Genomic DNA, 25,712 nt, shown 5'->3' with positions numbered 1-25,712 from the left:
TTGAGTTTATTTTCTGTCTCAAATCCCCTGTCCTCCCTGCATCGACGACACAATGACGATGACCACTGCTCTGACAGACAGATGGACAGTCAGACAGATGGAGACAAATGTCCAAGCGGGTCTGACTGTGGATAAAGCAATACGTCAATAGGAGGGATGGCTGACTCAAAAAGCATGAGTTGAAAACGCTTGCTTCCTGTGAAAACACTGCTCAGCACACAAGAAGAGCCGGACTGGAGTAACAGACTACCTGGACTGGACTGGAGTCACAGGTTCAGATCTGAGCCCCTAACCACTGATACAGGGTTAGATGTCTACTGAACCCCCTCCAATGGTTGAAGTTGGTGTATAGTTAGTGTAATCTGTTCCTATATCTGTAGTTAGGTTAGCATCTAACGGTTAAGTTTGATGGATATATCCTGTTCGAAGACTTCGCATCCTTCCTTCTTCCCTTCCTTGATGTAATCACTAAGGCATGATTTAACCTATCCAATCATGTTCTAGAACAGTGATATGACTATATGACTTGTGGTTCTGACTATGAAAACAGACAAAGAAAACATGATGACAAACACATAAGCACGCACACAGACAGTCACTGAGAGCATTCCGCCAGTGGGATTATGAATAGTAGTCAGTCAGGCTGAACCTCCTCATGATTAATCCTCATTAGGAAATGATGTAGGGGTATTTCCGCTCAGCCACATATTCCCTGTGTTTTTACCTAATCCTGGATTAGGGCAGACAACGGACAATGTTCTAAATCTAAGATTTGTGGTGGAGCGTAGTTACGCTTCTAAACATATTAATGCTGCTATGTGTTGAGTTGTGTTAAGTTGTGTGTGCAATATATATATATACTCCACTAAGTGGCGCAGTGGTCTAAGACACTGTATCTCAGTACAAGAAGCATCACTGCAGTACCTGGTTCGAATCTAGGCTGCATCACATCTGGCTGTGATTGGGAGTCCCACAGTTGGCCCAGCATCGTCTGGGTTTGGCTGGGGTAGGCTGTCATTGTACATAAGAATTTGTTCTTAACTGTAGGTTGTGGTGATGGACAATGAAAGAGTAAGTGAGAGGAGGACAGAGCTACAAAGAGACAGAGTAGAAAACAAAAATGCATTTCTCTCTGGATCCCCCCCTTTCTCTTAGCCTTTGCTTGCATCTCCATCACCATCTTTGTTTCTCTCCCCCTCTCTGCATTCTCCTCATCTCTCTTCCCTTTTCTATGTATTTATTTATCTTGCTGTGCAGACAGTCAGTGGCTGGGCTGGGGGGGTTTCAGAAGCTTAAAAACAGGGGTCCTCTTGAAGCAGGGGTCCTCTGTCCTTGCTGGCAACATCTCCTCTGACGTCAATAGCATATCTCTCTCTCTCTCTCTCTCTCTCTCTCTCTCTCTCTCTCTCTCTGTCCTTCAAATGGCTGTGCAGAAAGTCAGTGGCTGGGCTGGGGGGTTTCAGAAGCTTAAAAACAGGGGTCCTCTTGAAGCAGGGGTCCTCTGTCCTTGCTGACAACATCTCCTCTGACGTCAATGGCATTCTTCTCCTGCTCAGCGAGACACACCGGGCCCGCCCCTCTCAGGGAAACGGCAAGGGCTCATGCTAAACCCTGGACCGGCGCTATAGAGGATCAGGAGTCCCAAGCAATTGTCACAGAAACAGTGGTGCTTGGTAGAATTAGCTAACGGACTAGTTAGTAAGCTAGCTCGGGGTTTCTCATATCTCTACCACAGTTCCCCTAGTCCATCTCCTATTTGATGTAGACTGCAGTAGTAGCACATCCCTGATTAGTTGACCAGTTGAATCAGGTGTGCTGGTACTGGAAGAGATCCAGTACTGTGTATGGGTAGTCTAGGAGAGGTTTGGGAAACACTACCATAGGGGACGGACATGTAGGTGCCCCATAAATTGAACACTTCCCCTGCTTTTCAGATGGCTGATAACATTTAAAAAAAAAAAAATATGTCTTCATCCTTGTTTGATGGAAGACAACAGGGGTATGGTAATTGAATAAGGCGACATATGATCAGCTGATGAATTCATGAACACATCTGACGTAGAATAATATTTCTCTTTATGAATCTACTTAAACTTACAGTAAGTCTTCGGGTCACCAGTATTGACACATATACATTAATTAACCCCAACATCAGCATTGATGTTATTAGGCAACATGGTCACATATTTTCGGTATGCTTGGAAATAAAGAGGGCGGCTATTTAAATAAACACTATATAAGTGAACGCCCCTTCAAATTAGTGGATTCGGCTATTTCAGCCACACCAGTTGCTGACAGGTGTATAAAATTGAGCACAGCCATGCAATCTTCATAGAATACATTGGCAGTAGAATGGCCTTACTGAAGAGCTCAGTGACTTTCAATGTGGCACAGGTCATAGGATGCCACCTTTCCAACAAGTTAGATTGTCAAATGTATGCCCTGCTAGAGCTGCCCTGGGCAACTGTAAGTACTGTTTACATCTGCTGATGTAAAAAGGGCTTCATAAATCCGCAAAGTGGTAGGCTACACAAGCTCACAGTAAGAGACCAGCGAGTGCTGAAGCGTGCAGCGCGTAAAAATCATATTGTCCTCGGTTGCAACACTGACTACAGAGTTCCAAACTGCCTCTGGAAGCAACTTCAGTCCAAGAACTGTTCTTCGGGAGCTTAAGAGGGCTTGTGGGGTGGCAGGTAGCCTAGTGGTTAGAGCATTGGGCCAGTAACAAACAGGTTGCGATATGGAATCCCCAAGCTGACAAGGCAGTTAACCCACTGTTCGTAGGCCGTCATTGTAAATAAGAATTTGTTCTTAACTGACTTGCCTAGTTAAATAAAAAAATATTAAAAAATTGCCATGCGCGTTGCCTGGAGTGGTGTAAAGCTTGCTGACATTGGACTCTGGAGCAGTGGAAATGCATTCTCTGGAGTGAATTAATCACGCTTCACCATCTGGCAGTCCTACGGACAAATCTGGGTTTGGCGGATGCCAGGAGAACGCTACCTGCCTGAATGCATAGTGCCAGTTGTAAAGTTAGGTGGAGAAATAATTTTCTGTGGCTGTTTTTTATGGTTCGGCTGGGCCCCTTAGTTCCAGTGAAGGGAAATCTCAACACTACAGCATAAAATAATATTCTAGACGATTCTGTGCTTCCAAATTTGTGGCAACAGTTTGGGAAGGCCCTTTCCTGTTTCAGAATGACAATGCCCCCATGAAAAAAGCGAGGTCCATACAGAAATGGTTTGTCGAGATCGGTGTGGAAGAACTTGACTGGCCTGCACAGAGCCCTGACCTCAACCCCATCTAACACCTTTGGGATGAATTGGAACGCTGACTGTGAACCAGGCCTAATTGCCCAACATAAGTGCCCGACCTCACTAATGCTCTTGAGGCTGAATGGAAGCAAGTTCCCGTAGCAATGTTCCAACATCTAGTGGAAAGCCTTCACAGAAGAGTGGAAGCTGTTATAGCAGCAAATGGGGGACCAACTCCATTTTAATGCCCACGAATTTGGAATGAGATGCTCGCGATCCTTCACAACTTTTGGCCATGAAGTCTAGTCTAGAGCTCCTCCTCCACATAATCAAGTGGAATCAATTAGTATTAGCAGGTGCCAAGGATCAAGCTGGGTCTGGATTATTCTGGTTAATGGACTAGAATGGTACCATTACTTTTCCCAGTGGCTTCTTTTACAGATCCAATACAACTTCATTATGCAACAACGGAAATGTCACGGGTACAAAACACACACACAAACTTTAGAACGTCACAAGTCCTGTGTCAGTCAGCTATGCTAGAGACACCAGTGTGGGATCATTAGATGTTCATGATAGCCCTACAATAACATGGCAAGTGGTATTTAAGCTCAAATCTGTATTAGAGTCAAGCAGGAGTGAAAAAAACAGCTGAGTTAAGACAAGAAACCAATCTTAAAGACCAGTGTATTACTGCCCTTTGAATCATCAACTTTAAAGATGCTTTAGAAAGCACAACAGGGCACCAATGTGTAAAACATGCTCTTTGTCTCCCTCTGCTGTATACATCTGGTACTGGTGTTGCAGTACCAACGCCATCACTCACCATGTTATTCCAATAGTAACACCACCATCACTCACCAATGCACCCCAGAAGTCACTACAGTCCCCAAACACTTAAAACATGTCTCATTTTCTCCTTTATACCATGGGGCTATAACTGATCCATACATATACAGTGGGACAAAAAAGTATTTAGTCAGCCACCAATTATGCAAGTTCTCCCACTTAAAAAGATGAGAGAGGCCTGTAATTGGTACATTTCAACTATGACAGACAAAATGAGAAAAAACATTTTTTAATTAAATTCTTTGCAAATTATGGTGGAAAATAAGTATTTGGTCAAAAACAAAAGTTTATCTCAATACTTTGTTATATACCCTTTGTTGGCAATGACAGAGGTCAAACGTTTTCTGTTGCTGGTATTTTGGCCCATTCCTCCATGCAGATCTCCTCTAGAGCAGTGATGTTTTGGGGCTGTTGCTGGGCAACACAGACTTTCAACTCCCTCCAAAGATTTTCTATGGGGTTGAGATCAGGAGACTGGCTAGGCCACTCCAGGACCTTGAAATGCTTCTTACGAAGCCACTCCTTCATTGCCCGGGCGGTGTGTTTGGGATCATTGTCATGCTGAAAGACCCAGCCACGTTTCATCTTCAATGCCCTTGCTGATGGAAGGAGGTTTTCACTCAAAATCTCACGATACATGGCCCCATTCATTCTTTCCTTTACACGGATCAGTCGTCCTGGTCCCTTTGCAGAAAAACAGCCCCAAAGCATGATGTTTCCACCCCCATGCTTCACAGTAGGTATGTTGTTCTTTGGATGCAACTCAGCATTCTTTGTCCTCCAAACATGACGAGTTGAGTTTTTACCAAAAAGTTATATTTTGGTTTCATCTGACCATATGACATTCTCCCAATCTTCTTATGGGTCATCCAAATGCTCTCTAGCAAACTTCAGACGGGCCTGGACATGTACTGGCTTAAGCAGGGGGACACGTCTGGCACTGCAGGATTTGAGTCCCTGGCGGCGTAGTGTGTTACTGATGGTAGGCTTTGTTACTTTGGTCCCAGCTCTCTGCAGGTCATTCATTAGGTCCCCCCGTGTGGTTCTGGGATTTTTGCTCACTGTTCTTGTGATCATTTTGACCTCACAGGGTGAGATCTTGCGTGGAACCCTAGATCGAGGGAGATTATCAGTGGTCTTGTATGTCTTCCATTTCCTAATAATTGCTCCCACAGTTGATTTCTTCAAACCAAGCTGCTTACCTATTGCAAATTCAGTCTTCCCAGCCTGGTGCAGGTCTACAATTTTGTTTCTGGTGTCCTTTGACAGCTCTTTGGTCTTGGCCATAGTGGAGTTTGTAGTGTGACTGTTTGAGGTTGTGGACAGGTGTCTTTTATACTGATAACAAGTTCAAACAGGTGCCATTAATACAGGTAACGAGTGGAGGACAGAGCAGCCTCTTAAAGAAGAAGTTATATGTCTGTGAGAGCCAGAAATCTTGGTTGTTTGTAGGTGACCAAATACTTATTTTCCACCATAATTTGCAAGTAAATTCATAAAAAATCCTACAATGTGATTTTCTGGATTTTTTTTCTCATTTTGTCTGTCATAGTTGAAGTGTACCTATGATGGAAATTACAGGCCTTTCTCATCTTTTTAAGTGGGAGAACTTGCACAATTGGTGGCTGACTAAATACTTTTTTGCCCCACTGTATATATTTTTTTTCACCTTTATTTAACCAGGTGGGTCCGTTGAGAACAAGTTCTCATTTACAACTGCGACCTGGACAAGATAAAGCAAAGCAGTGCGAAACAAACAACACAGAGTTACACATGGGATAAACAAACATACAGTCAATAACACAATAGAAAATGATATATACAGTGTGTGCAAATATAGTAAGATTAGGGAAGTAAGGCAATAAATAGGCCATAGTGACGAAATAATTACAATTTCGCAATTATACACTGGAGTTATAGATGTGCAGAAGATGAATGTGCAACTAGAGATACTGGGGTGCAAAGGAGCAAAAAATAAATAACAATATGGGGATGAGGTAGTTGAGTGTTCTGCTGTTCTGACAGCTGATCCTTAAAGTTAGTGAGGGAGATTAAGACTCCAGCTTCAGTGATTTTTGCAATTCATTCCAGTCATTGGCAGCAGAGAACTGGAAGGAAAGGAGGCCAAAGGAGGAGTTGGCTTTGGGGATGACCAGTGAAATATACCTGCTGGAGCACGTGCTACGGGTGGGTGCTGCTATGGTGACTAGTGAGCTGAAATAAGGCAGGGCTTTACCTAGCAAACACTTATAGATGACCTAGAGCCAGTGGGTCTGGCGACGAATATGAATCGAGGGCCAGCCAACGAGAGCATACAGGTCGCAGTGGTGGGTAGTATATGGGGCTTTGGTGACAAAGTGGATGGCACTGTGATAGACTACATCCATGTTGCTGAGTAGAGTGTTGGAGACTATTTTGTAAATTACGTCACCGAAGTTGAGGATCGGTAGGATAGTCAGTTTTACGAGGGTATGTTTGGCAGCATGAGTGAAGGATGCTTTGTTGCGAAATAGGAAGCCAATTCTAGATTTAATTTTGGATTGGAGATGCTTAACGTGAGCCTGGAAGGAGAGTTTGCTGTCTAACCAGACACCAAGGTATTGATTGACATGACATGATTGGATAAGTGAAAGCCTATTAACCAATCCAAACCTCCCAGATCCAGATCTGTAATCATTGCAAGGAATGAAGGAAGGATGCAGGATGCACTGTATCAGAACCGAGCCAGATGTGCTCCCTGTCATATGACAAACCAACAAGACTGGGTCTTGTTCATTAGGCACCAAACAGAATAAAACTGACGTAAACAAGGAGCGACTACCTGGACTTATCTGATAAGAAATGCTAATTTCCATTTTCCGTCGCGTGCTCTTATGAACACGACAATGGACTGAGGCCAACCAAAACATTGTCCTCTGGCACGGCTCAATAGCAAATGTTCCCACATACAAACACTTCAGAGGATCAGCGTCAAACCCAATGAAACGCAGGCATGCATTCCAAGTTCAAAGTGGACAATAGAAGCCCCAAAAACATGTAAGTCCATGCACATTAGTTTTACTCAGAAAATTGGGAAGTGGAGTCCTCCTTCTGTAACCAAACTTATTTCCTGATTTTACTGGACAACAACACAGAAAGGTATTGTATATGCTACTGCAACGCCCGCTGGAAGACGTTTGTAGATTACCTATGATGCCCACGGAGGAAAATGGTTGGTCAATTCAATTCACTACATGGCACTTGTGATTGAAAGAGTTCACTCAGGATCTTCATGTGAAAGAAAGCAACTGTCAGTTCACAGAAAGAGGTCCGCTGTCATATCAGTTCACTTGGTTGCAGTACCGTGTGTGTGTGTGTGTGTGTGTGTGTGTGTGTGTGTGTGTGTGTGTGTGTGTGTGTGTTGGTCTTACCTGAGAAAGAGGACTTGGTGATGGGTGGTTGTTGGTTACACATAGGGGACCGCCTGTTAAAGGTAGTCACAGAGAAATAAGGGTTTGATCAGGGATGTCTTTCCCTCTCACTCTCTCTCTCTGTCTGTCTGTCTCACCCCCCCTCTCACTCTCTCTCCCTCTGTCTGTCTCTGTCTCACCCCCCCTCTCACTCTCTCTCTCTGTCTGTCTCTGTCTCACCCCCCCTCTCACTCTCTCTCCCTCTGTCTGTCTCTGTCTCACCCCCCCTCTCACTCTCTCTCTCTGTCTGTCTCTGTCTCACCCCCCCTTTCACTCTCTCTCTCTCCGTCTGTCTCTGTCTCACCCCCCCTCTCACTCTCTCTCTCTGTCTGTCTCACCCCCCCTTTCACTCTCTCTCTCTCCGTCTGGCTCTGTCTCACCCCCCCTCTCTCTCTCTCTCACTCACTCACTCACTCACTCACTCACTCACTCATACATTTTAGCAATACACTACAATGAATATACTCACTTGTTTGAGGCTCTGTCTTGTTGCAAGTTGGTTAGTGCAGCAAAGTTATTCCGTACCGTTCTCAAACTAGCCAGTACCTACACAGGGTGGAGTACAGCGGGACACATCGGACACTATGTGACATCATGTCAACAGCAATAACGTCCTTAATTTATGAACAATGTCTTAGTGTATCAAAAACATGTCGGCCTTCGACATTATCTGAAGCAACTTGTACTGAGGTAAGAGTCAGGTCCTAAAAAATGATAAAGGTTTACCCAGCAGGCAAAACCTGCTATATGGTTTAATGATGTCATTTTCATCAGTTTTGCCCACTGGGGCAAAAGTGAAAGTGGAGCACATGGGCACTGACCTGTGCAAATGGTGTGACTATCAAGTCGTCGCCATGGCTGTAAGAGAGGAAGAGGAAGAGGAGGAGGAAGAGGAAGATGGTGTATTTACAATGTGAAAGCATACACATCCCGGTCCTCCTATCTCATTGGAAAAAGAAATGTGAGGAAAATCAAATTCATGTTAAGATATCACATGCATTTGTCAACACAGATTAACCATATACGGCGATAGAAAAAATATATATACAATATACACTTACCCTGACAGTTTATTAGGTACACCACCCCGTTCACGAAAATGAATTGCTCCTACAGACAGTGAGTCATGTGTTCGTGGCTTGTTATATAAAGCAGGCAGACGGGCATTGAGGCATTCAGTTACTGTTAGATTGAACGTTAGAATAGGCAAAACGAGTGACCTGTGTGACTTTGAGTGTGGTATGATTGTCGGTGCCAGGCGCCCCGGATCCAGTATCTCAGAAATGGCAGCCCTTCTGGACTTTTCACGTACAACCTTGTCCAGGGTTTACTGATAATGGTGCAACAAACAAAAAACATCCAGTCAGCTTGTTGACGAGAGGTCAAAGGAGAATGACAAGAATCGTGCTAGCCAACAGGCAGGCCCGCAAACAGAGAGATAACGGCGCAGTACAACAGTGGTGTGCAGAGTGACATTTCAGAACGCACAACTCGTCAATCCTGGTCATGGATGGGCTATTTCAGCAGACGACCACACCGGGTTCTACTCCTAAGCTAAAAACAAGATGAAGCGTCTCCAGTGGGCACGTGATCACCAACACTGGAAAATTGAGTAGAAAAACATCTCCTGATCTGATAAATCTTGGTTGCTGTTGCTTCATGTTCAGTCAGGACATGGACACTTTGGCGTAAGTAACATCAGTCCATGAACCCATCCTGCCTGGTATCACTGGTACAGGCTGGTGTACTGGTGTGTGGAATGTTTTACTGGCACACGTTAGTTCCCTTGATACCAATTGAGTAACAAACGTTTCCAACACTTTGTAGAATGCATGCCCTGAATAATTCAGGCTGTTCTGGAGGCAAGATGGGTGTACCTAATAAACAGATGATTTTTAAAATATATTAAAAGTAGTTGTATTGTATTGGAATATAGGGTTTGTCTGTGTGACAAGGTAGAGCAAGGCAGGGGGAAAACAAAGATTCAAAACATGAGTTCAATGAAAGTAGTCATCCTTTTGCACCAGTGAATGCAGAAGTATCAGATGTTTGGGGAAAGTGCGAACAGGACCGTTGATGCAGCCTGAATGCTGACATCTTGACTTAGGTCTTCTGTTGTGCCATCATGTGCCATCATGTGCCCATACATGTAGGTGTGTTTGAAACACAATCAACTATGAAATAAAATAAGGCTAGGCCCCTTTTTTCTCAATTTCCGCCTGAATGATGTGCCCGAAGTAAACTACCTGTTGCTCAGGACCTGAAGCCAGGATATGCATATAACTGGTACCATTAGTAATAAAACACTTTTAAGTTTGTAGAAATGTTAAAATAATGTAGGAGAATATAACACAATAGATATGGTAGGAGAAAATGCTCTTACAATGGCAAGTATAAGGGCACACTCAATTCTATATCCCAGGGTGCAATTCCTATGGCTTCCACAGGGTTTCGGCAGTCTATGTTCAAGGTTTCAGGCTTGTAACTTCCAAAAAGAATAAGAAATATCAGTTTTAGTACAGGGACACAGTCTTGAAAATTTGTGAAGAAAGGACACACCTGCAAAAATCGGTTTCCTATTGAACATAGTTCTTTCCGTAAGAAATATTATAGTTTGATTACATTTTAGAGTATCTGAGGAGTAAATAGAAATGTATTTTGACTTGTTGAAACAATGTTTAGGGGTAGATTTTCAGATTCCTTTCTATGCATGTTGCACGAGTGGATTACTCAAAACGATGGCGCCAACTAAACAGACTTTCTGGGATATAATAGAAGGATTTTATCTAACAAAACAACACTACATGTTATAGCTGGGACCCTTTGGATGACAAATAAGAGGAAGATTTTCAAAAAGTAAGTGAATATTTAATTGCTATTTGTAAATTTATGAAACATGTGCCAGTGGAAAAATATTTTTATATGGGGCACCGTCCTCAAACAATCGCATGGCATGCATTCACTGTAATAGCTACTGTAAATCGGACAGTGCAGTTAGATTAACAAGAATTTAATATTTCAACCGATATAAGACACTTGTATGTACCTAAATGTTTAATATTTATAATTTTTATGATTATTTATTTGAACTGTGCGCCCGCTATACCCTTTTGCACTGAATCTATCTCTTAATGACCTTAATTATCATTCCTCAATCCATGTGTTACAAAACCGATAAACTAGCCTATTAATATTGTTACACTCGCTAAGTCTAGGGGTCTTAGTCCTAGTTAACTGGTCTGTAACCCTCCATATAATAACACAATGTAGCTGGAGTGTTTCGGCACTTGTCCCATTCTGTTGTTGACAACTACTGACTGTCTGTCCATATGGAGGAGCTGTGAAACTCTTAGGCAATGAAGGACGTGTACTCTCCCAAAGGTCAGGTCTAAATACATCCGCTGACAGAGAGACAAGGACAGTTACAGCCGCTAAGAAAGATATTCTCTCTCACAGTCATTGCTTTCTATGGCCTCACCTGTCTCCCTCCATGTCGCTACTCCCTCTCTTTCTACTGTATCTCTTCCACTCTGTCTCTATTCCCCCAAGTTTTTCTACCCACTGTTGGTGTCCACAATGGAGATCTTAGTACCCTTCTCTCTCATTTCTATTGGTTTCTGTTTAACACAACCAGGGCTCTATTTGAACAAACCTAACTCAATGGTAAATCTTAGCACTGGCAGTAGCACAAAAGGTTCGGGGGTGTGTCAGGAATATTTTTGCTATTTTCACAACCAGAATTATGGGCGCAGTAGCTGGCGATGGCGAGAAAGGGCTGGGCTTTGAAGAATAAATAAGTTGAAGGTGTGTAGAGGCTTGACTGGCCAATAAGAACGTAACTGATCCTCTGCTCTAGCCATTTGGTTGGCCTCCCTGTTGTTCTGTCTGTATCACTGGCCAATCAGATAGTGCTACATGGCTAAATATGTGGTTGCTTCAGGTTGTGTATTTACAGTCTTTTATATATTGCATGAAATGTTAGTCCTTTATAACACAGTTTGTTAAATAGCCTACAGAAACAAAATGTAGGCCTATCCCATATTTGCTAAATATGTTGAACATGTTTATGAACAGTAATTGCATGGCTTCAATATCAAAATATATTGTAAACATAGCATTTGCACTGATTTAGGCCTACTGTAAATTGCATTATGTCAGGGCCATGGACAAGCCAAACGTTGTCAATAAGTAGGATTACATTCACTATTGATGAGACTTAAAAAGACAGTGAATACATTTGATCAAATTCTAATAAAACGAAACCACCACTTGTTTTAAACAGGCTATGCCTAAATACAGTTATAGGAACCATATTTTCTCCCAGTGGGCGTAAAATATGTAAGAATATGGAAGGTTTTACACACATCCAAATGTTTCACAGGAGCCGGAAAAAGATCCAATATAAAGAGAAAGGAGACATGTCCACTCACTGCTACTGCTCCCAAATATATATATATAGTTATAGCTTTCCATCGGCTGTAAAGGGGTGCGTAACTGGTGGCAGGGAAGTCAGACGCAGGAGAGCAGAACTAGGTAATAGCCGGAGCTGTTTAATTGCAAAACCAACGGCATAAAGAAATAACCAACTTGGGTACAAAAAACGCAGCGCACCAGTCAACATGGCTAGAAGACCGGTGATGCTGACCGCCGAACGCCGCCCGAACAAGGAGAGGAACCGACTTCGGTGGAAGTCGTGACATCGGCATTGATATGGCCATTAGTGACTGGAGTGAAAACAGACTGTAGTTCAAAGTAAACAAACAAACAAACATCTTTTTTTTTTTTGCTGTTTTTTTTACCCCCTTTTCCTCCCCAAGTTTGATCTTGTCTCATCGCTCAGCCAATGGGCTCGGGAAGTGAAGGTCGAGTCATGCGCCCTCCGAAACATGACTCGCCAAACTACGCTTCTTAACCTCTCTTGGGTAGGGGGCAGTATTTTGAATTTTGGATGAATGAGGTGCCTAATTTAAACTGCCTGTTACTCAGGACCAGAAGCTAGGATATGCATATGTATGGTAGTATTGGATAGAAAACACTCTAAAGTTTCCAAAACTGTTCAAATAATGTCTGTGAGTATAACGGAACTGACATGGCAGGCAAAAACCTGAGGAAAATCCATCCAGGACCTGGGATATTGTTGATGTGGGTACTTTTCAATTGAATGCCTATACAGTATGTAATGTATTGGACCCAGATTGCAGTTCCTATGGCTTCCACTAGATGTCAACAGTCTTTATATATTGTTTCAGGCTTGTAATCTGAAAAATTAGGACGAATGAGACCATTTTCTAAGTGGACTGTAGAATGAACCAGAGCTGTTTCGGGCGTGTGACCGATTGCGCACAGTTCGTTGTTTTTCTATTGAAGACGCTATTGTCTGGTTGAAATATTATCGATTATTTAGACAATAGACAACCTGAGGATTATTTGTAAACATTGTTTTTGACATGTTTCGACGAACTTTACCGGTACTATTAGAATGTATTTGTCTGCATGTCGTGACCGCCTTTGAGCCAGTGGATTACTGAACAAAACGAGCCAACAAAACAGTGTTTTTGGGACATAAAGAGGGACTTTATCAAACAAAACAAACATTTATTGTATAGCTGGGACACTTGTGACTGCAACCATATGTCATGACGTTGGACTCTTTGAGTTTAGCAAGCCCCATTCCCCTCTCCCTGCCTCCCCCTTGCCTCCTTCAACTAGGTTGCTGTGGTCAAAGAGGTCGTAAATTCCTGAGAAGACCCTGCCACATGGCCACACAGTATAGAGAGAGTAGATTTTCATGGAGAACAAAGGAAATCCTTCCACCTCGCAGAACTTGAGGTACGAACAAATTTCATGTTCCGGAGAAGGTAAAAAAAAAAAAAGTATAAAAGATCGGTGAAGAATCCAGCTACTGGTCCGTTTGTCACAACTTGGGGAAGCTCATGGGAGACGGTGTGGCCACATTACCATAACACTGTTTATATAATAGCCTCAGATATGAGGTGTACATCTAATTATTGTATAAGATGAATGAGTGAGTATGATACTGTTTGTAAAATTGTGTAATATGATTTTGGACTGTTTATTAAAGGAAAACTCAAAAAGGGGATTGGAGTTAACTAAATCAGAGGACCGCCCCTGAGCCCAGTTAGGGTCAGGCGTCCTGGGACAGCCCTTTTCTGCCTTCCGAATAAAACCCCCACTTGGGTTTTCGATCAGCAGACCGAGCTTACCTCAATTACGAGATGGCTAAATGTTGCAGACCATATTTTTCTCCATTAGGAGAACAAATGTTGTAGACCATTACTGAATCTTTTAACCATACCACGTGGTTAAACTCTTAGACTACCGATACCGACAGAATAAGAACAAGTCTTTGATATTAATTACTAGTCTGCAGCTAGGAATTCGGTATCATTGAACGCGAAGAACGACAACCGCCGAAACATCCATTCTATAACAAAACGAGTGAATGTCACTCTGAACTACCCACTATAACCACGACAGAGAGAGAGAGAGGGAGAGAGACGGACAATTCTACAAAAGAAACAAACTTTTCACCAGCGATCAAGACAACACACTGCGTAAATATATATATTGATTGCAATTGTTCCCGAGTGAGTAGTAGTAGTGACTTCTTAGTCGACCCCCACTTCCCCTTTTGTCTAACAAGCCGCCATGAAGGTTTAGCCCACTAAGGCACATTCTCCAATCATTTCATGTAACCACATTTACCTTGTTTGTTTGTTTATGCATTTCTGTGAATTACTTGGTTAGTAATAAATAAATGATTTAAGACAATTGATGTATGGATGACTCATAGTGAAGACTGGGTTCATGCAGATAACCAACAATTTACGATGTTTGTAATGAGACTAACGTGAGGTAAAGTAAATAATTAATTAATTAGAAGACTAATTGATCAGATATAATATCTGAAAAGTTATTTTAGGAAATGATAACTTTGTAATCTGAATATTTTTGCTTGGTGCCCCGACTTCCTAGTAATTACGGTTACATGATTAATCAGTCTAATCGTGTAATAACTAATTACAGAGAATCTTTGATAAAAACTATCAGTCTTCAGTTAATGATAGTAAAGACACGACACATATGAAGATCATCAAAGGTAAGTGATTCATTTTAAATCGCTATTTCTGACTTTAGTAATTCCTTTACTTGGTTGTAAAATGTTTGATTGCTTTTGTAAACGGGCCGCTGTCCTCAGATAATCACATGGTATGCTTTTGTAAGTGGGGCGCTGTCCTCAGATAATCACATGGTATGCTTTTGTAAACGGGCCGCTGTCCTCAGATAATCACATGGTATGCTTTTGTAAACGAGGCGCTGTCCTCAGATAATCACATGGTCTGCTTTTGTAAGTGGGGCACTGTCCTCAGATAATCACATGGTATGCTTTTGTAAGCAAGGCGCTGTCCTCAGATAATCACATGGTATGCTTTTGTAAGCAAGGCGCTGTCCTCAGATAATCACATGGTATGCTTTTGTAAGTGGGGCACTGTCCTCAGATAATCACATGGTATGCTTTTGTAAGTGGGGCACTGTCCTCAGATAATCACATGGTATGCTTTTGTAAGCGAGGCACAGTCCTCAGATAATCACATGGTATGCTTTTGTAAACGGGGCGCTGTCCTCAGATAATCACATGGTATGCTTTTGTAAGCGGGGCACAGTCCTCAGATAATCACATGGTATGCTTTTGTAAACGGGGCGCTGTCCTCAGATAATCACATGGTATGCTTTTGTAAGTTGGGCGCTGTCCTCAGATAATCACATGGTATGCTTTTGTAAGCGGGGCACTGTCCTCAGATAATCACATGGTATGCTTTTGTAAGCGGGGCACAGTCCTCAGATAATCACATGGTATGCTTTTGTAAACGGGGCGCTGTCCTCAGATAATCACATGGTATGCTTTTGTAAACGGGGCGCTGTCCTCAACCACGGCTGCATGGTATGCTTTCGCCGTAAAGGCTTTTTGAAATCTGATACAGCGGCTGGATTAACAAGAAGTTAATCTTTAAGCCGATGTATAACACTTGTATTTTTATGAATGTTTAATTTGACTATTCCTGTATTTTGAATTTGGCGCTCTGCAATTTCACCGGATGTTGGCCAGGTGGGACGCTAGCGCTAAGAAGTTTTAACACCCATCCGCTTAACCCGGAAGCCAGCGGCATCAGTATGTTGGAGGAAACACTGTTTAACTGACGACCAGGGTCAGCCTGCAAGCGCCCGGCCCACCACAAGGAATCACTAGAGCGCGATAAGCCAAGTAAAGCCTCATCAGCCAAAACCTCCCCTAACCCGGACGACGCTGGGCCAAAACCTCCCCTAACCCGGACAACGCTGGGCCAAAACCTCCCCTAACCCGGACGACGCTGGGTCAAAACCTCCCCTAACCCGAACGACGCTGGGCCAAAACCTCCCCTAACCCGGACGACGCCAAGTCCTATGGGACTCCGATCACAGCCGGTTGTGATAATGGACAAAAATCGTGTACGATATGAATAACAAAGGGTAATGTCTGTTGACTGTTTTCTGAAGGTGATATTTTCATAAAACATTGGTGATTTACATATGGCTACTGTGTGGGTGTCCGATGTAGAAATGAATGCCATAACCAACTGAGTAACCGCTAAGACCAGCTTTTGGTCGGTCTTAAACATCCCTAGTTGCGCTGTCTGAAATTGGCATATTGGCTCATGTTTTTAAGGACACACCTCAAAAATAGAGCCCTCAATCTCTCAACTATCTGTTCTATCCTAATGTAACAGTATAACTTTAGACCGTCCCCTCGCCCATACCCAGGCTCGAAACAGGGACCCTCTGCACACATCAACAACAGTCACCCACGAAGCGTCGTTAACCATCGCTCCACAAAAGCCGCGTCCCTTGCAGAGCAAGGGGAACTACTACTTCAAGGTCTCAGAGCAAGTGACGTCACCGATTTAAACACTATTTAGCGCGTACCACCGCTAACTAAGCTAGCATTTCACATCTGTTACACTAATACTTATCTCCCTGCCTCTTTCTTTCTCAGCTCTATCAGTTTCTTACCCTCTCTGCTAAGTTCTTTCACTCTCTATCCTTCGCTCTCTCCCCTCAGTAGCTCCTGACTGTCTCTTGCTTGCCCCAGAAGTGGCGTCAGAGCTACTTGGGTTTGTTTCATGGGAGAACCGATCGATTTCCCCAAATGTGTCTTTGGCCTTGGACATATTGACCCTTGCTTAGAGAATGAGGATAGTTGAGACTAGCATAGTTGTATTACTTACTGCTGTGTGAAGCTAAAGTTTGAGTTTAGCTAGAGTTTTGGCCTGAAAGGTTCTTCTTTGACTCGTATGAGCATTTTAATGAAGACTTGTTTACAGTTGAGTTTCTGCAGATATTACAGATTTTTTTTAACAAAAACTTTCTGAGCAAATTGTTCAACAACAACGGATGAGAAGGATGAATCTTCCCTCGCCACAAGTTTCTCAACTTCAAGTGTCAATTGTTTTTCAGCAACTGGTGCATAGAATCCTCTCTACTTACAAACTCAAACAGAAAAAAAACAAGTGTAAATTTTATAAAGCTTAGCACTTCATTAAGAAACAAATGAATGGTTGGCCAAGTACTTGTTCAGTTAAGCATGTGTTAAGCTGCAATACATTGGATTGGAAGTGGATTCCCATAACACAGAATGCATGCGTTCTCTTGCTAACACAATGAAACAGTCCCATGCATGGATACCAGTGTACTCAGAGGAACCACACACAGTAGAGGAGTCGGGTGGCAGCTTCTCGATAGCTAACCCAGGAAGGAGTGCTCTTAAGCGGGCATTAGTGCAGGGAGAAGCAGGGTAGGGTAAGGGATAGAGGGGTAGGAGGCATCAGCTCATTTCCAATAGACAGAGGGACCAGTGTCTTTCAGTCCTGGAGATCTAGACAGGGTGTGTTTTTTTTTATTCTAGTCCTTCACTAATACATCTGATTCAACAGTGCTCGAACAACCCCGGGCCCAAGGACCAGGGTTGAACAACACTGCCTCAGAAGGTCCCTCCCAAAGGAAACATACCCTCTTCGATAGTCATTGGGCTCGCTGAAGAACCGTCCCATTTCACGTATGTTTTTTGTCGCTCGTGGTCTCATAATGGCTCCTGAGGTTTGCGGTCTGTCGAGTGTGTGTGTGTGTGTCTGAGTGTGTGTATATGTGCGCAGGCGCAAGTTATGGCTAGTTAACTGAGCGCCCTATCACAACTGACACACAGAAAGTTCGACGTACCATGGGAAGCGTAGTGCCACTCTCACGCGCCGCTATCAGACATGGCTAGTATGGAATGTGCTACAAATAAAGCTGGCTAAACTTAGCTCCCCTGACGCTCTTGACTCCCGTACTGCACATTAAATATCACTATCAAAGTGTTCATTCAGCATAAAAGTATGTTTTTTGTCCGTAAGTATTGCAAAGGAAGTTGAAAGTAGCCTGGATGTAGTATAGCCTGGACGTAGTAGCCTGGATGTAGTAGCCTGGATGTAGTATAGCCTGGATGTAGTATAGCCTGGATGTAGTAGCCTGGATGTAGTAGCCTGGATGTAGTATAGCCTGGATGTAGTAGCCTGGATGTAGTATAGCCTGGATGTAGTATAGCCTGGATGTAGTAGCCTGGATGTAGTAGCATGGATGTAGTATAGCCTGGATGTAGTATAGCCTGGATGTAGTAGCCTGGATGTAGTAGCATGGATGTAGTAGCATGGATGTAGTAGCCTGGATGTAGTATAGCCTGGATGTAGTAGCCTGGATGTAGTATAGCCTGGATGTAGTATAGCCTGGATGTAGTATAGCCTGGATGTAGTAGCCTGGATGTAGTATAGCCTGGATGTAGTATAGCCTGGATGTAGTATAGCCTGGATGTAGTAGCCTGGATGTAGTATAGCCTGGATGTAGTATAGCCTGGATGTAGTAGCCTGGATGTAGTATAGCCTGGATGTAGTATAGCCTGGATGTAGTCGTCTGCATTTAGTATCCTGGATGTAGTAGCCTGGATGTAGTAGCCTGGATGTAGTATAGCCTGGATGTACTATAGCCTGGATGTAGTATAGCCTGGATGTAGTATAGCCTGGATGTAGTATAGCCTGGATGTAGTATAGCCTGGATGTAGTAGCCTGGATGTAGTATAGCCTGGATGTAGTATAGCCTGGATGTAGTAGCCTGGATGTAGTAGCCTGGATGTAGTATAGCCTGGATGTAGTATAGCCTGGATGTAGTAGCCTGGATGTAGTATCCTGGATGTAGTAGCCTGGATGTAGTAGCCTGGATGTAGTATAGCCTGGATGTAGTATAGCCTGGATGTAGTAGCCTGGATGTAGTATAGCCTGGATGTAGTAGCCTGACTGTTCAAGCAATCGACAAGGATAGATCATTTTCAACAATGGCGAATTGGCTATGAAGCAACAACACACTATCAACGGGCTATGTTGAAAGTGCCGAATCACTTTTAGGTCGTCCATCCTCAACTCTTTCAGGCCGCTGGAGACATATCAGTTACATGTTATGATGGCATCACCTGATAGCGCTCCTCCTTCCCTTTCTGCATATCGGGTGGGATTATAGTGGAAGCTCATGACAGAGCTCCCATAGGCCTTTGCATTATGCATAAAGGGGGTGTCGAGTTACGGTGAGTGAGCAAACGAGCCTCCTCCGAGCCAAATTAAAACCCATTTGAAGACCGTTGCTCATTTTGTAGAAAAGCCACAGTCACCTTCTCAATTTCAGTTTGTCTTGCAGATTGTATCGTCATTCATTAATTTGTGCTCATCACAATTGTAGTTTTGGTTCTGATAATGTGATGGCTTTAGATGTACTGTGACATGAAATCCCATCTGAAATCCCATCTGAAATCCCATCTGCTGACAGACTGATGACTACACTTTCCACTTTTGTGGATGTTTGTCAAAACCAAACTGAGTTTAACATCTGTAGGTATCTTGCATCTTAATGTATTTATAAGAATTGTGAATAAATGAATGAATGTCCAGTGTACAAAAGCATCAGAACGCCTAGCTCTGGTACAGAGCGTTAGTGTGCCTTTCTCAACTACTTAGTAGAATAGTTGAGAAAGGCACACTGGACCAGAGCTACGAAACGCCTACTATTACAATGACTTCAACTCTGTTCAAATGAGGAGATGGAGAAAGTGGTAAACAAATGATCAGGATGGGGTTGGAGTTGGGGGAAGTTTCTAACTCTGCTTCTTCACATGCCATGCAGTCTTCGTAAAACAAAGATGAGCATCACACATGTTAGATGAGACAACAATGTTCTGAGACCCAGAGACTAGGCCTAATCTTGAGTCTAAACCCATAAACCAGACTTTGATCCATCCCTTCATGCCATGTCATTGGGATGTTCCACTGCAATTTTCCACAGGGGTGGAAAGATCTACCAGAGTGCACCACTTAGGGAAGGATTTGGGGGGTGAGGTTTTAATGCCCAGAATACTAAACCACGTCTAAAAACTCTAAACCGTCAGCCTCTCTCTGGCTGTGAGTGTCAATCAAATTTTGGGAGACAAATTTCGTGAATTCTCATTCAATCTGGTCATTTGTTTTATTTTTATTTTTATTTACCATTCTGCGCATTAAAGATGAGGATGTATTGGAGACACGTGCGTCTAACGTGGTCTGTGATGTGAGGTGTGAGCAGCAAGGCAGAGACAGGCACAGCATTCGTCCGTAACAGCATGGTCAGCGCGTGCTGTTAGTGTGTGTGGTGGGGGCTAACACTTTAGCAGACGCCTCCGTCATAAGGCCTTCATAACACTGTCATAACATGACAATACATGACATAATGATACCGTCATTAAACAAGCCTTTGACGTGGCAGACGAGCCACGACAGCTGTCCTCTTATGAAAACGGAGCTTTTGCCGTTGTCACCAAAACAACGTTGCATGGGAGAGCTAGCAAACTAGCTAGCTGGCTAGCTTTGTTTTTCCCAAACCGGTTCTTGGGGACCCCGAACTATTTCACACATTTTTTCAGCTACAACACTAGCACACCTGAATCAGATGTGTTTTTTCTTGAATAGACCAAAAATGTGCAACAGCTGGGGTCCTTGACAAACAGGCTGGGTAACATTGGGATTACATAGCTAGTTTTCCTAAACAACAGTTTGTGTTACGACTGTCAATAGTCAGGTGTCAAAAATGAACATGGTACTGATTGTGTCATAACCATGGCAGTGCATTGGCCCTTATGAAGAAGGGGTGAAACTAAGTGTTAGCGACTGGAGTTTGTCCGCAGGGCCTCACTTACTTTCCACTAATGACGGGCTCAGACCGTCGCGAGGTCAGGCCTGGCCTCTGCAGGTGGTTATTCCTATCGATAAGAACACAAAATGGAGGACACTGAGCGAGTCAGTTTTGTTGCGTCATTCATGGTCTCTGTCTTGCATCATTTCAACATATTTTGCCCAGTTTATCCCGCTGGGAGGTCAGATAGTCTGATGAATGACTTTCTGTCCAGATGGTCTTAGATAAGGTCAGTATGACACCAACGGAGTTAGACCTCGGTGCAACAGAGGAGTCAGGAAGACGGGGCCTAGTTTGTACTCTGTCACCTTTTACAAAGAGGATGCAGTGACATAAATAGCCAATGTGCATCCTCATATGGAATGAACTGAGAAACAGTAGGCAACATTGAGAGCAGCACTGTGGAAGGTTAAGACAAACATGTAGGATACATATATTTAGACACAATCAAGAATGACTTCAGTCCACTGTCTGTCTCTCAACAGAGAGAGGACAACATAACTTCAGTCTACTGTCTGTCTCTCAACAGAGAGAGGACAACATTACTTCAGTCTACTGTCTGTCTCTCAACAGAGAGAGGACAACATGACTTCAGTCTACTGTCTGTCTCTCAACAGAGAGAGGACAACATGACTTCAGTCTACTGTCTGTCTCTCAACAGAGAGAGGACAACATGACTTCAGTCTACTGTCTGTCTCTCAACAGAGAGAGGACAACATGACTTCAGTCTACTGTCTGTCTCTCAACAGAGAGAGGACAACATGACCTCAGTCTACTGTCTGTCTCTCAACAGAGAGAGGACAACATGACTTCAGTCTACTGTCTGTCTCTCAACAGAGAGAGGACAACATGACATCAGTCTACTGTCTGTCTCTCAACAGAGAGAGGACAACATGACCTCAGTCTGCTGTCTGTCTCTCAACAGAGAGAGGACAACATGACTTCAGTCTACTGTTTGAGCCTCCTGATGGAAGGACGACATGGAGGACAGTGTCCTGGTATGTACTTATAGGGCAATAAAGAGAGAGAGAGAGAGAGAGAGAGCGAGAGAGAGAGAGAGAGAGAGAGAGAGAGAGAGAGAGAGAGAGAGAGAGAGGGGAGAGGAGAGCAGGAAGAGGAGATGGAGGATTGAGGATTCAGTGTTTCCCCTATATTCATAGCTGAAAAAAATCCTAGGGGAAAAACGGGAGGATCCCATTGTATGTGGAGCGACAGAAGGACAGGGGTAGGCAACCCTGGTTCTGAGTTCCTCTGGTACTGCAGGATTTTGTTCTAACCAGGCACCACACCTGTCTCTACTAATTACTTCACCAACTGAGAAGATCCATTAATTGATCAATTAAATTGGATACATTTCACCAACATGGTATTCCATGTCTAAAGCAAAACTAAAGCGAAACTTTAGGTACCTCCGGCACATCAGGACCAGAGTTGCTAACTCCCCTGCTCCAGGGGCTCCACAGTTTCTTCATGTCATTTCCCATAAGAAACCCTCTGATTAAAGAGGAGTGACTGAGTCAAAAGTATATTATAGCTGTGTTTACACAGTCAGACCAATTCTGATATTTTATTTACCACTAATTGGTCTTTTGACCAAGCAGATCAGCTCTTTTGCCAGTAACTGGGCCAAATATCAGAATTGTGCTACCTGTGTAAACAGAGGGCATATTCAGGGGCATTTATTGCAATGGCTGATTATGTGCCGAGGTCAACAAGGTCAAAGTCATGCTGTGTAGAAGACAGAGAGAGGGCCTGGTGCCGTGGTCTGTAATGTCTGTTTATATACCATGATGACTAGTGGGAACAGACTCATGATACTTCCTGGGAAAAGAGTATTGTATGAGATGTACTACTTCAGATGAAAGTCACTAGTCCAGATTACAGGCCACAAAAATCCCATTTGGAGGACCATTATTTTAAGCCATTCAATAATAGCTTCTTACAAATATTTGAACTTGGGAGGGATTAGTTTGTATTACATTTGTATGGAAAATTCAGCCACAGGTCACCTACTTGGTACATATTGGCGGGCCGATGAGTGATTTACAATTGAGGCATCTGAATAACAGGCTCATTACTTCAGGGGAGGTAAGTAGTGAATATATTCCAATACTTTCGACCTGACCTGACCTCAACAAACTCTCTGGGAGACAAAATGGAACATCATTTTCAAGTCATGTTTAGGGTGTACCAAATCCACCTTCGCTTTCAATGAAAAATGTCATATCGATCGTTTAATTTAGTTTCAATCACTGTTAAAGACCACTCTTTGACTTAGCATAACATAACACCATGTATATTCTCCTGATGGAAACACATGCTTGTTTTAACATCTTTAGAACAATTGTTCAGATTAGGGATGTCAGTGGTTAACCAGTTAGCTCGTTAGCTCGTTAGCTCGTTAGCCAGCCAAAATAAATTAGCCAGCTAAGATGATCAGTTTAATGGTTATAATGTGTATTATTAGAGAAAGTCACAATCAACAATGGTTTAGAAAGGTTAGAAGAAGTAGAAGATTTGCGCTCACATGTCGCTGGCGATTGAGGAGTTTCTGGACATGGACTTGGGTGACAGGTCGTAGTCCGAGTCCGAGCGGTAGAGGAAGGACTCTCTCCGCTGACTGTGGACAAAGTTGGCCTGCAGGATGAGCCCTGACCCTGGACTGGCCATGGGGTCCAGGGGGCTGCGTCCCGATGATGTGCCATTGTCAACATCGAAGCTACGGAGAGACAGAGAGATGAAATGTTAGAAGACAGGTGTTCACAGTCAAAAAATATGCTTTTGCTCATTAGCGTAGGAAGATGTACCCCTTATTGCCCATTGAGGTAATTTATGGACAATATTTCTGCAGAGCACCCCCAGAGGTTAAAGTTCCTTATTGAACCACGTAAGTATAGTCTCTGTAGAACTACCTGAGTATAGTCTCTATAGAACTACCTGAGTATAGTCTCTATAGAACTACCTGAGTATAGTCTCTGTAGAACTACCTGAATATAGTCTCTGTAGAACTATCTGAATATAGTCTCTGTAGAAGTACCTGAGTATAGTCTCTGTAGAACTACCCGAGTATAGTCTCTATAGAACTACCTGAGTATAGTCTCTATAGAACTAGCTGAGTATAGTCTCTGTAGAACTGCCTGAATATAGTCTCTATAGAACTACCTGAGTATAGTCTCTATAGAACTAGCTGAGTATAGTCTCTGTAGAACTACCTGAATATAGCCTCTGTAGAACTACCTGAGTATAGTCTCTGTAGAACTACCTGAATATAGTCTCTATAGAACTACCTGAGTATAGTCTCTATAGAACTAGCTGAGTATAGTCTCTGTAGAACTACCTGAATATAGCCTCTGTAGAACTACCTGAGTATAGTCTCTATAGAACTACCTGAGTATATTCTATGTAGAACTACCTGAGTATAGCCTCTGTAGAACTACCTGAGTATAGTCTATGTAGAACTACCTGAGTATAGTATCTATAGAACTACCCAAGTATAGTCTCTATAGAACTACCCAAGTATAGTCTATATAGAACTACCTGGGTATAGTCTCTGTAGAACTACCTGAGTATAGTCCCTATAGAACTACCTGAGTATAGTCTCTATAGAACTACCTGAGTATAGTCTCTATAGAACTAGCTGAGTATAGTCTCTGTAGAACTACCTGAGTATAGTCTCTATAGAACTACCTGAGTATAGTCTATATGGCACTACCTGAGTATAGTCTCTGTAGAACTCCCTGAGTATAGTCTCTATAGAACTACCTGGGTATAGTCTCTATAGAACTAGCTGAGTATAGTCTCTATAGAACTACCTGAGTATAGTCTCTGTAGAACTACCTGAGTATAGTCTCTGTAGAACTCCCTGAGTATAGTCTCTATAGAACTACCTGGGTATAGTCTCTATAGAACTAGCTGAGTATAGTCTCTATAGAACTACCTGAGTATAGTCTCTGTAGAACTACCTGAATATAGTCTCTATAGAACTACCTGAGTATAGTCTATATGGCACTACCTGAGTATAGTCTCTGTAGAACTCCCTGAGTATAGTCTCTATAGAACTACCTGGGTATAGTCTCTATAGAACTAGCTGAGTATAGTCTCTATAGAACTACCTGGGTATAGTCTCTGTAGAACTACCTGAATATAGTCTCTATAGAACTACCTGGGTATAGTCTCTGTAGAACTAGCTGAGTATAGTCTCTGTAGAACTACCTGAATATAGCCTCTGTAGAACTACCTGAGTATAGTCTATATGGCACTACCTGAGTATAGTCTCTGTAGAACTACCTGGGTATAGTCTCTGTAGAACTACCTGAGTATAGTCTCTATAGAACTACCTGAGTATAGTCTATATGGCACTACCTGAGTATAGTCTCTGTAGAACTACCTGGGTATAGTCTCTGTAGAACTACCTGAGTATAGTCTCTATAGAACTACCTGAGTATAGTCTCTATAGAACTACCCGAGTATAGTCTCTATAGAACTACCTGGGTATAGTCTCTGTAGAACTCCCTGAGTATAGTCTCTATAGAACTAGCTGAGTATAGTCTCTGTAGAACTACCTGAGTATAGTCTCTTTAGAACTACCTGAGTATAGTCTCTATAGAACTACCCGAGTATAGTCTCTATAGAACTACCCGAGTATAGTCTATATAGAACTACCTGGGTATAGTCTCTGTAGAACTACCTGAGTATAGTCTCTATAGAACTACCTGAGTATAGTCTCTGTAGAACTACCTGAGTATAGTCTCTATAGAACTACCTGAGTATAGTCTCTGTAGAACTACCTGAGTATAGTCTCTTTAGAACTACCTGAGTATAGTCTCTATAGAACTACCCGAGTATAGTCCCTATAGAACTA

General features: G+C 42.9%; 1 protein-coding gene across 9 annotated transcripts in view; it reads right to left on the bottom strand.

The window, feature by feature from the left end:
- Positions 1–25,712, bottom strand: part of LOC110523188 (cAMP-specific 3',5'-cyclic phosphodiesterase 4D) — a 392,833-nt gene that overhangs the window by 45,729 nt on the left and 321,392 nt on the right. For 5 of the 9 annotated variants that reach the window (XM_036976772.1, XM_036976775.1, XM_036976776.1 and 2 more), the window contains 5 exons: positions 23,379–23,570; positions 20,856–20,918; positions 8,374–8,410; positions 8,022–8,098; positions 7,514–7,566 (listed from right to left, as the gene is read on the bottom strand). In XM_036976772.1, coding sequence (XP_036832667.1) covers positions 7,514–7,566; positions 8,022–8,098; positions 8,374–8,410; positions 20,856–20,918; positions 23,379–23,570 — 422 coding nt within the window. Of the gene's footprint in view, positions 1–7,513; positions 7,567–8,021; positions 8,099–8,373; positions 8,411–17,617; positions 18,069–20,855; positions 20,919–23,378; positions 23,571–25,712 lie in introns of those variants that run through there. The other 4 variants (XM_036976773.1, XM_036976778.1, XM_036976779.1 and 1 more) reach the window with 2 other exon arrangements.

Source organism: Oncorhynchus mykiss, chromosome 5 (assembly GCF_013265735.2).
Source record: "Oncorhynchus mykiss isolate Arlee chromosome 5, USDA_OmykA_1.1, whole genome shotgun sequence".
NCBI classification, from domain to species: Eukaryota; Metazoa; Chordata; class Actinopteri; order Salmoniformes; family Salmonidae; genus Oncorhynchus; species Oncorhynchus mykiss.
The sequence above is the reverse complement of the archived record's forward strand: the minus strand, read 5'-3'. Positions and strand labels throughout refer to the sequence as shown.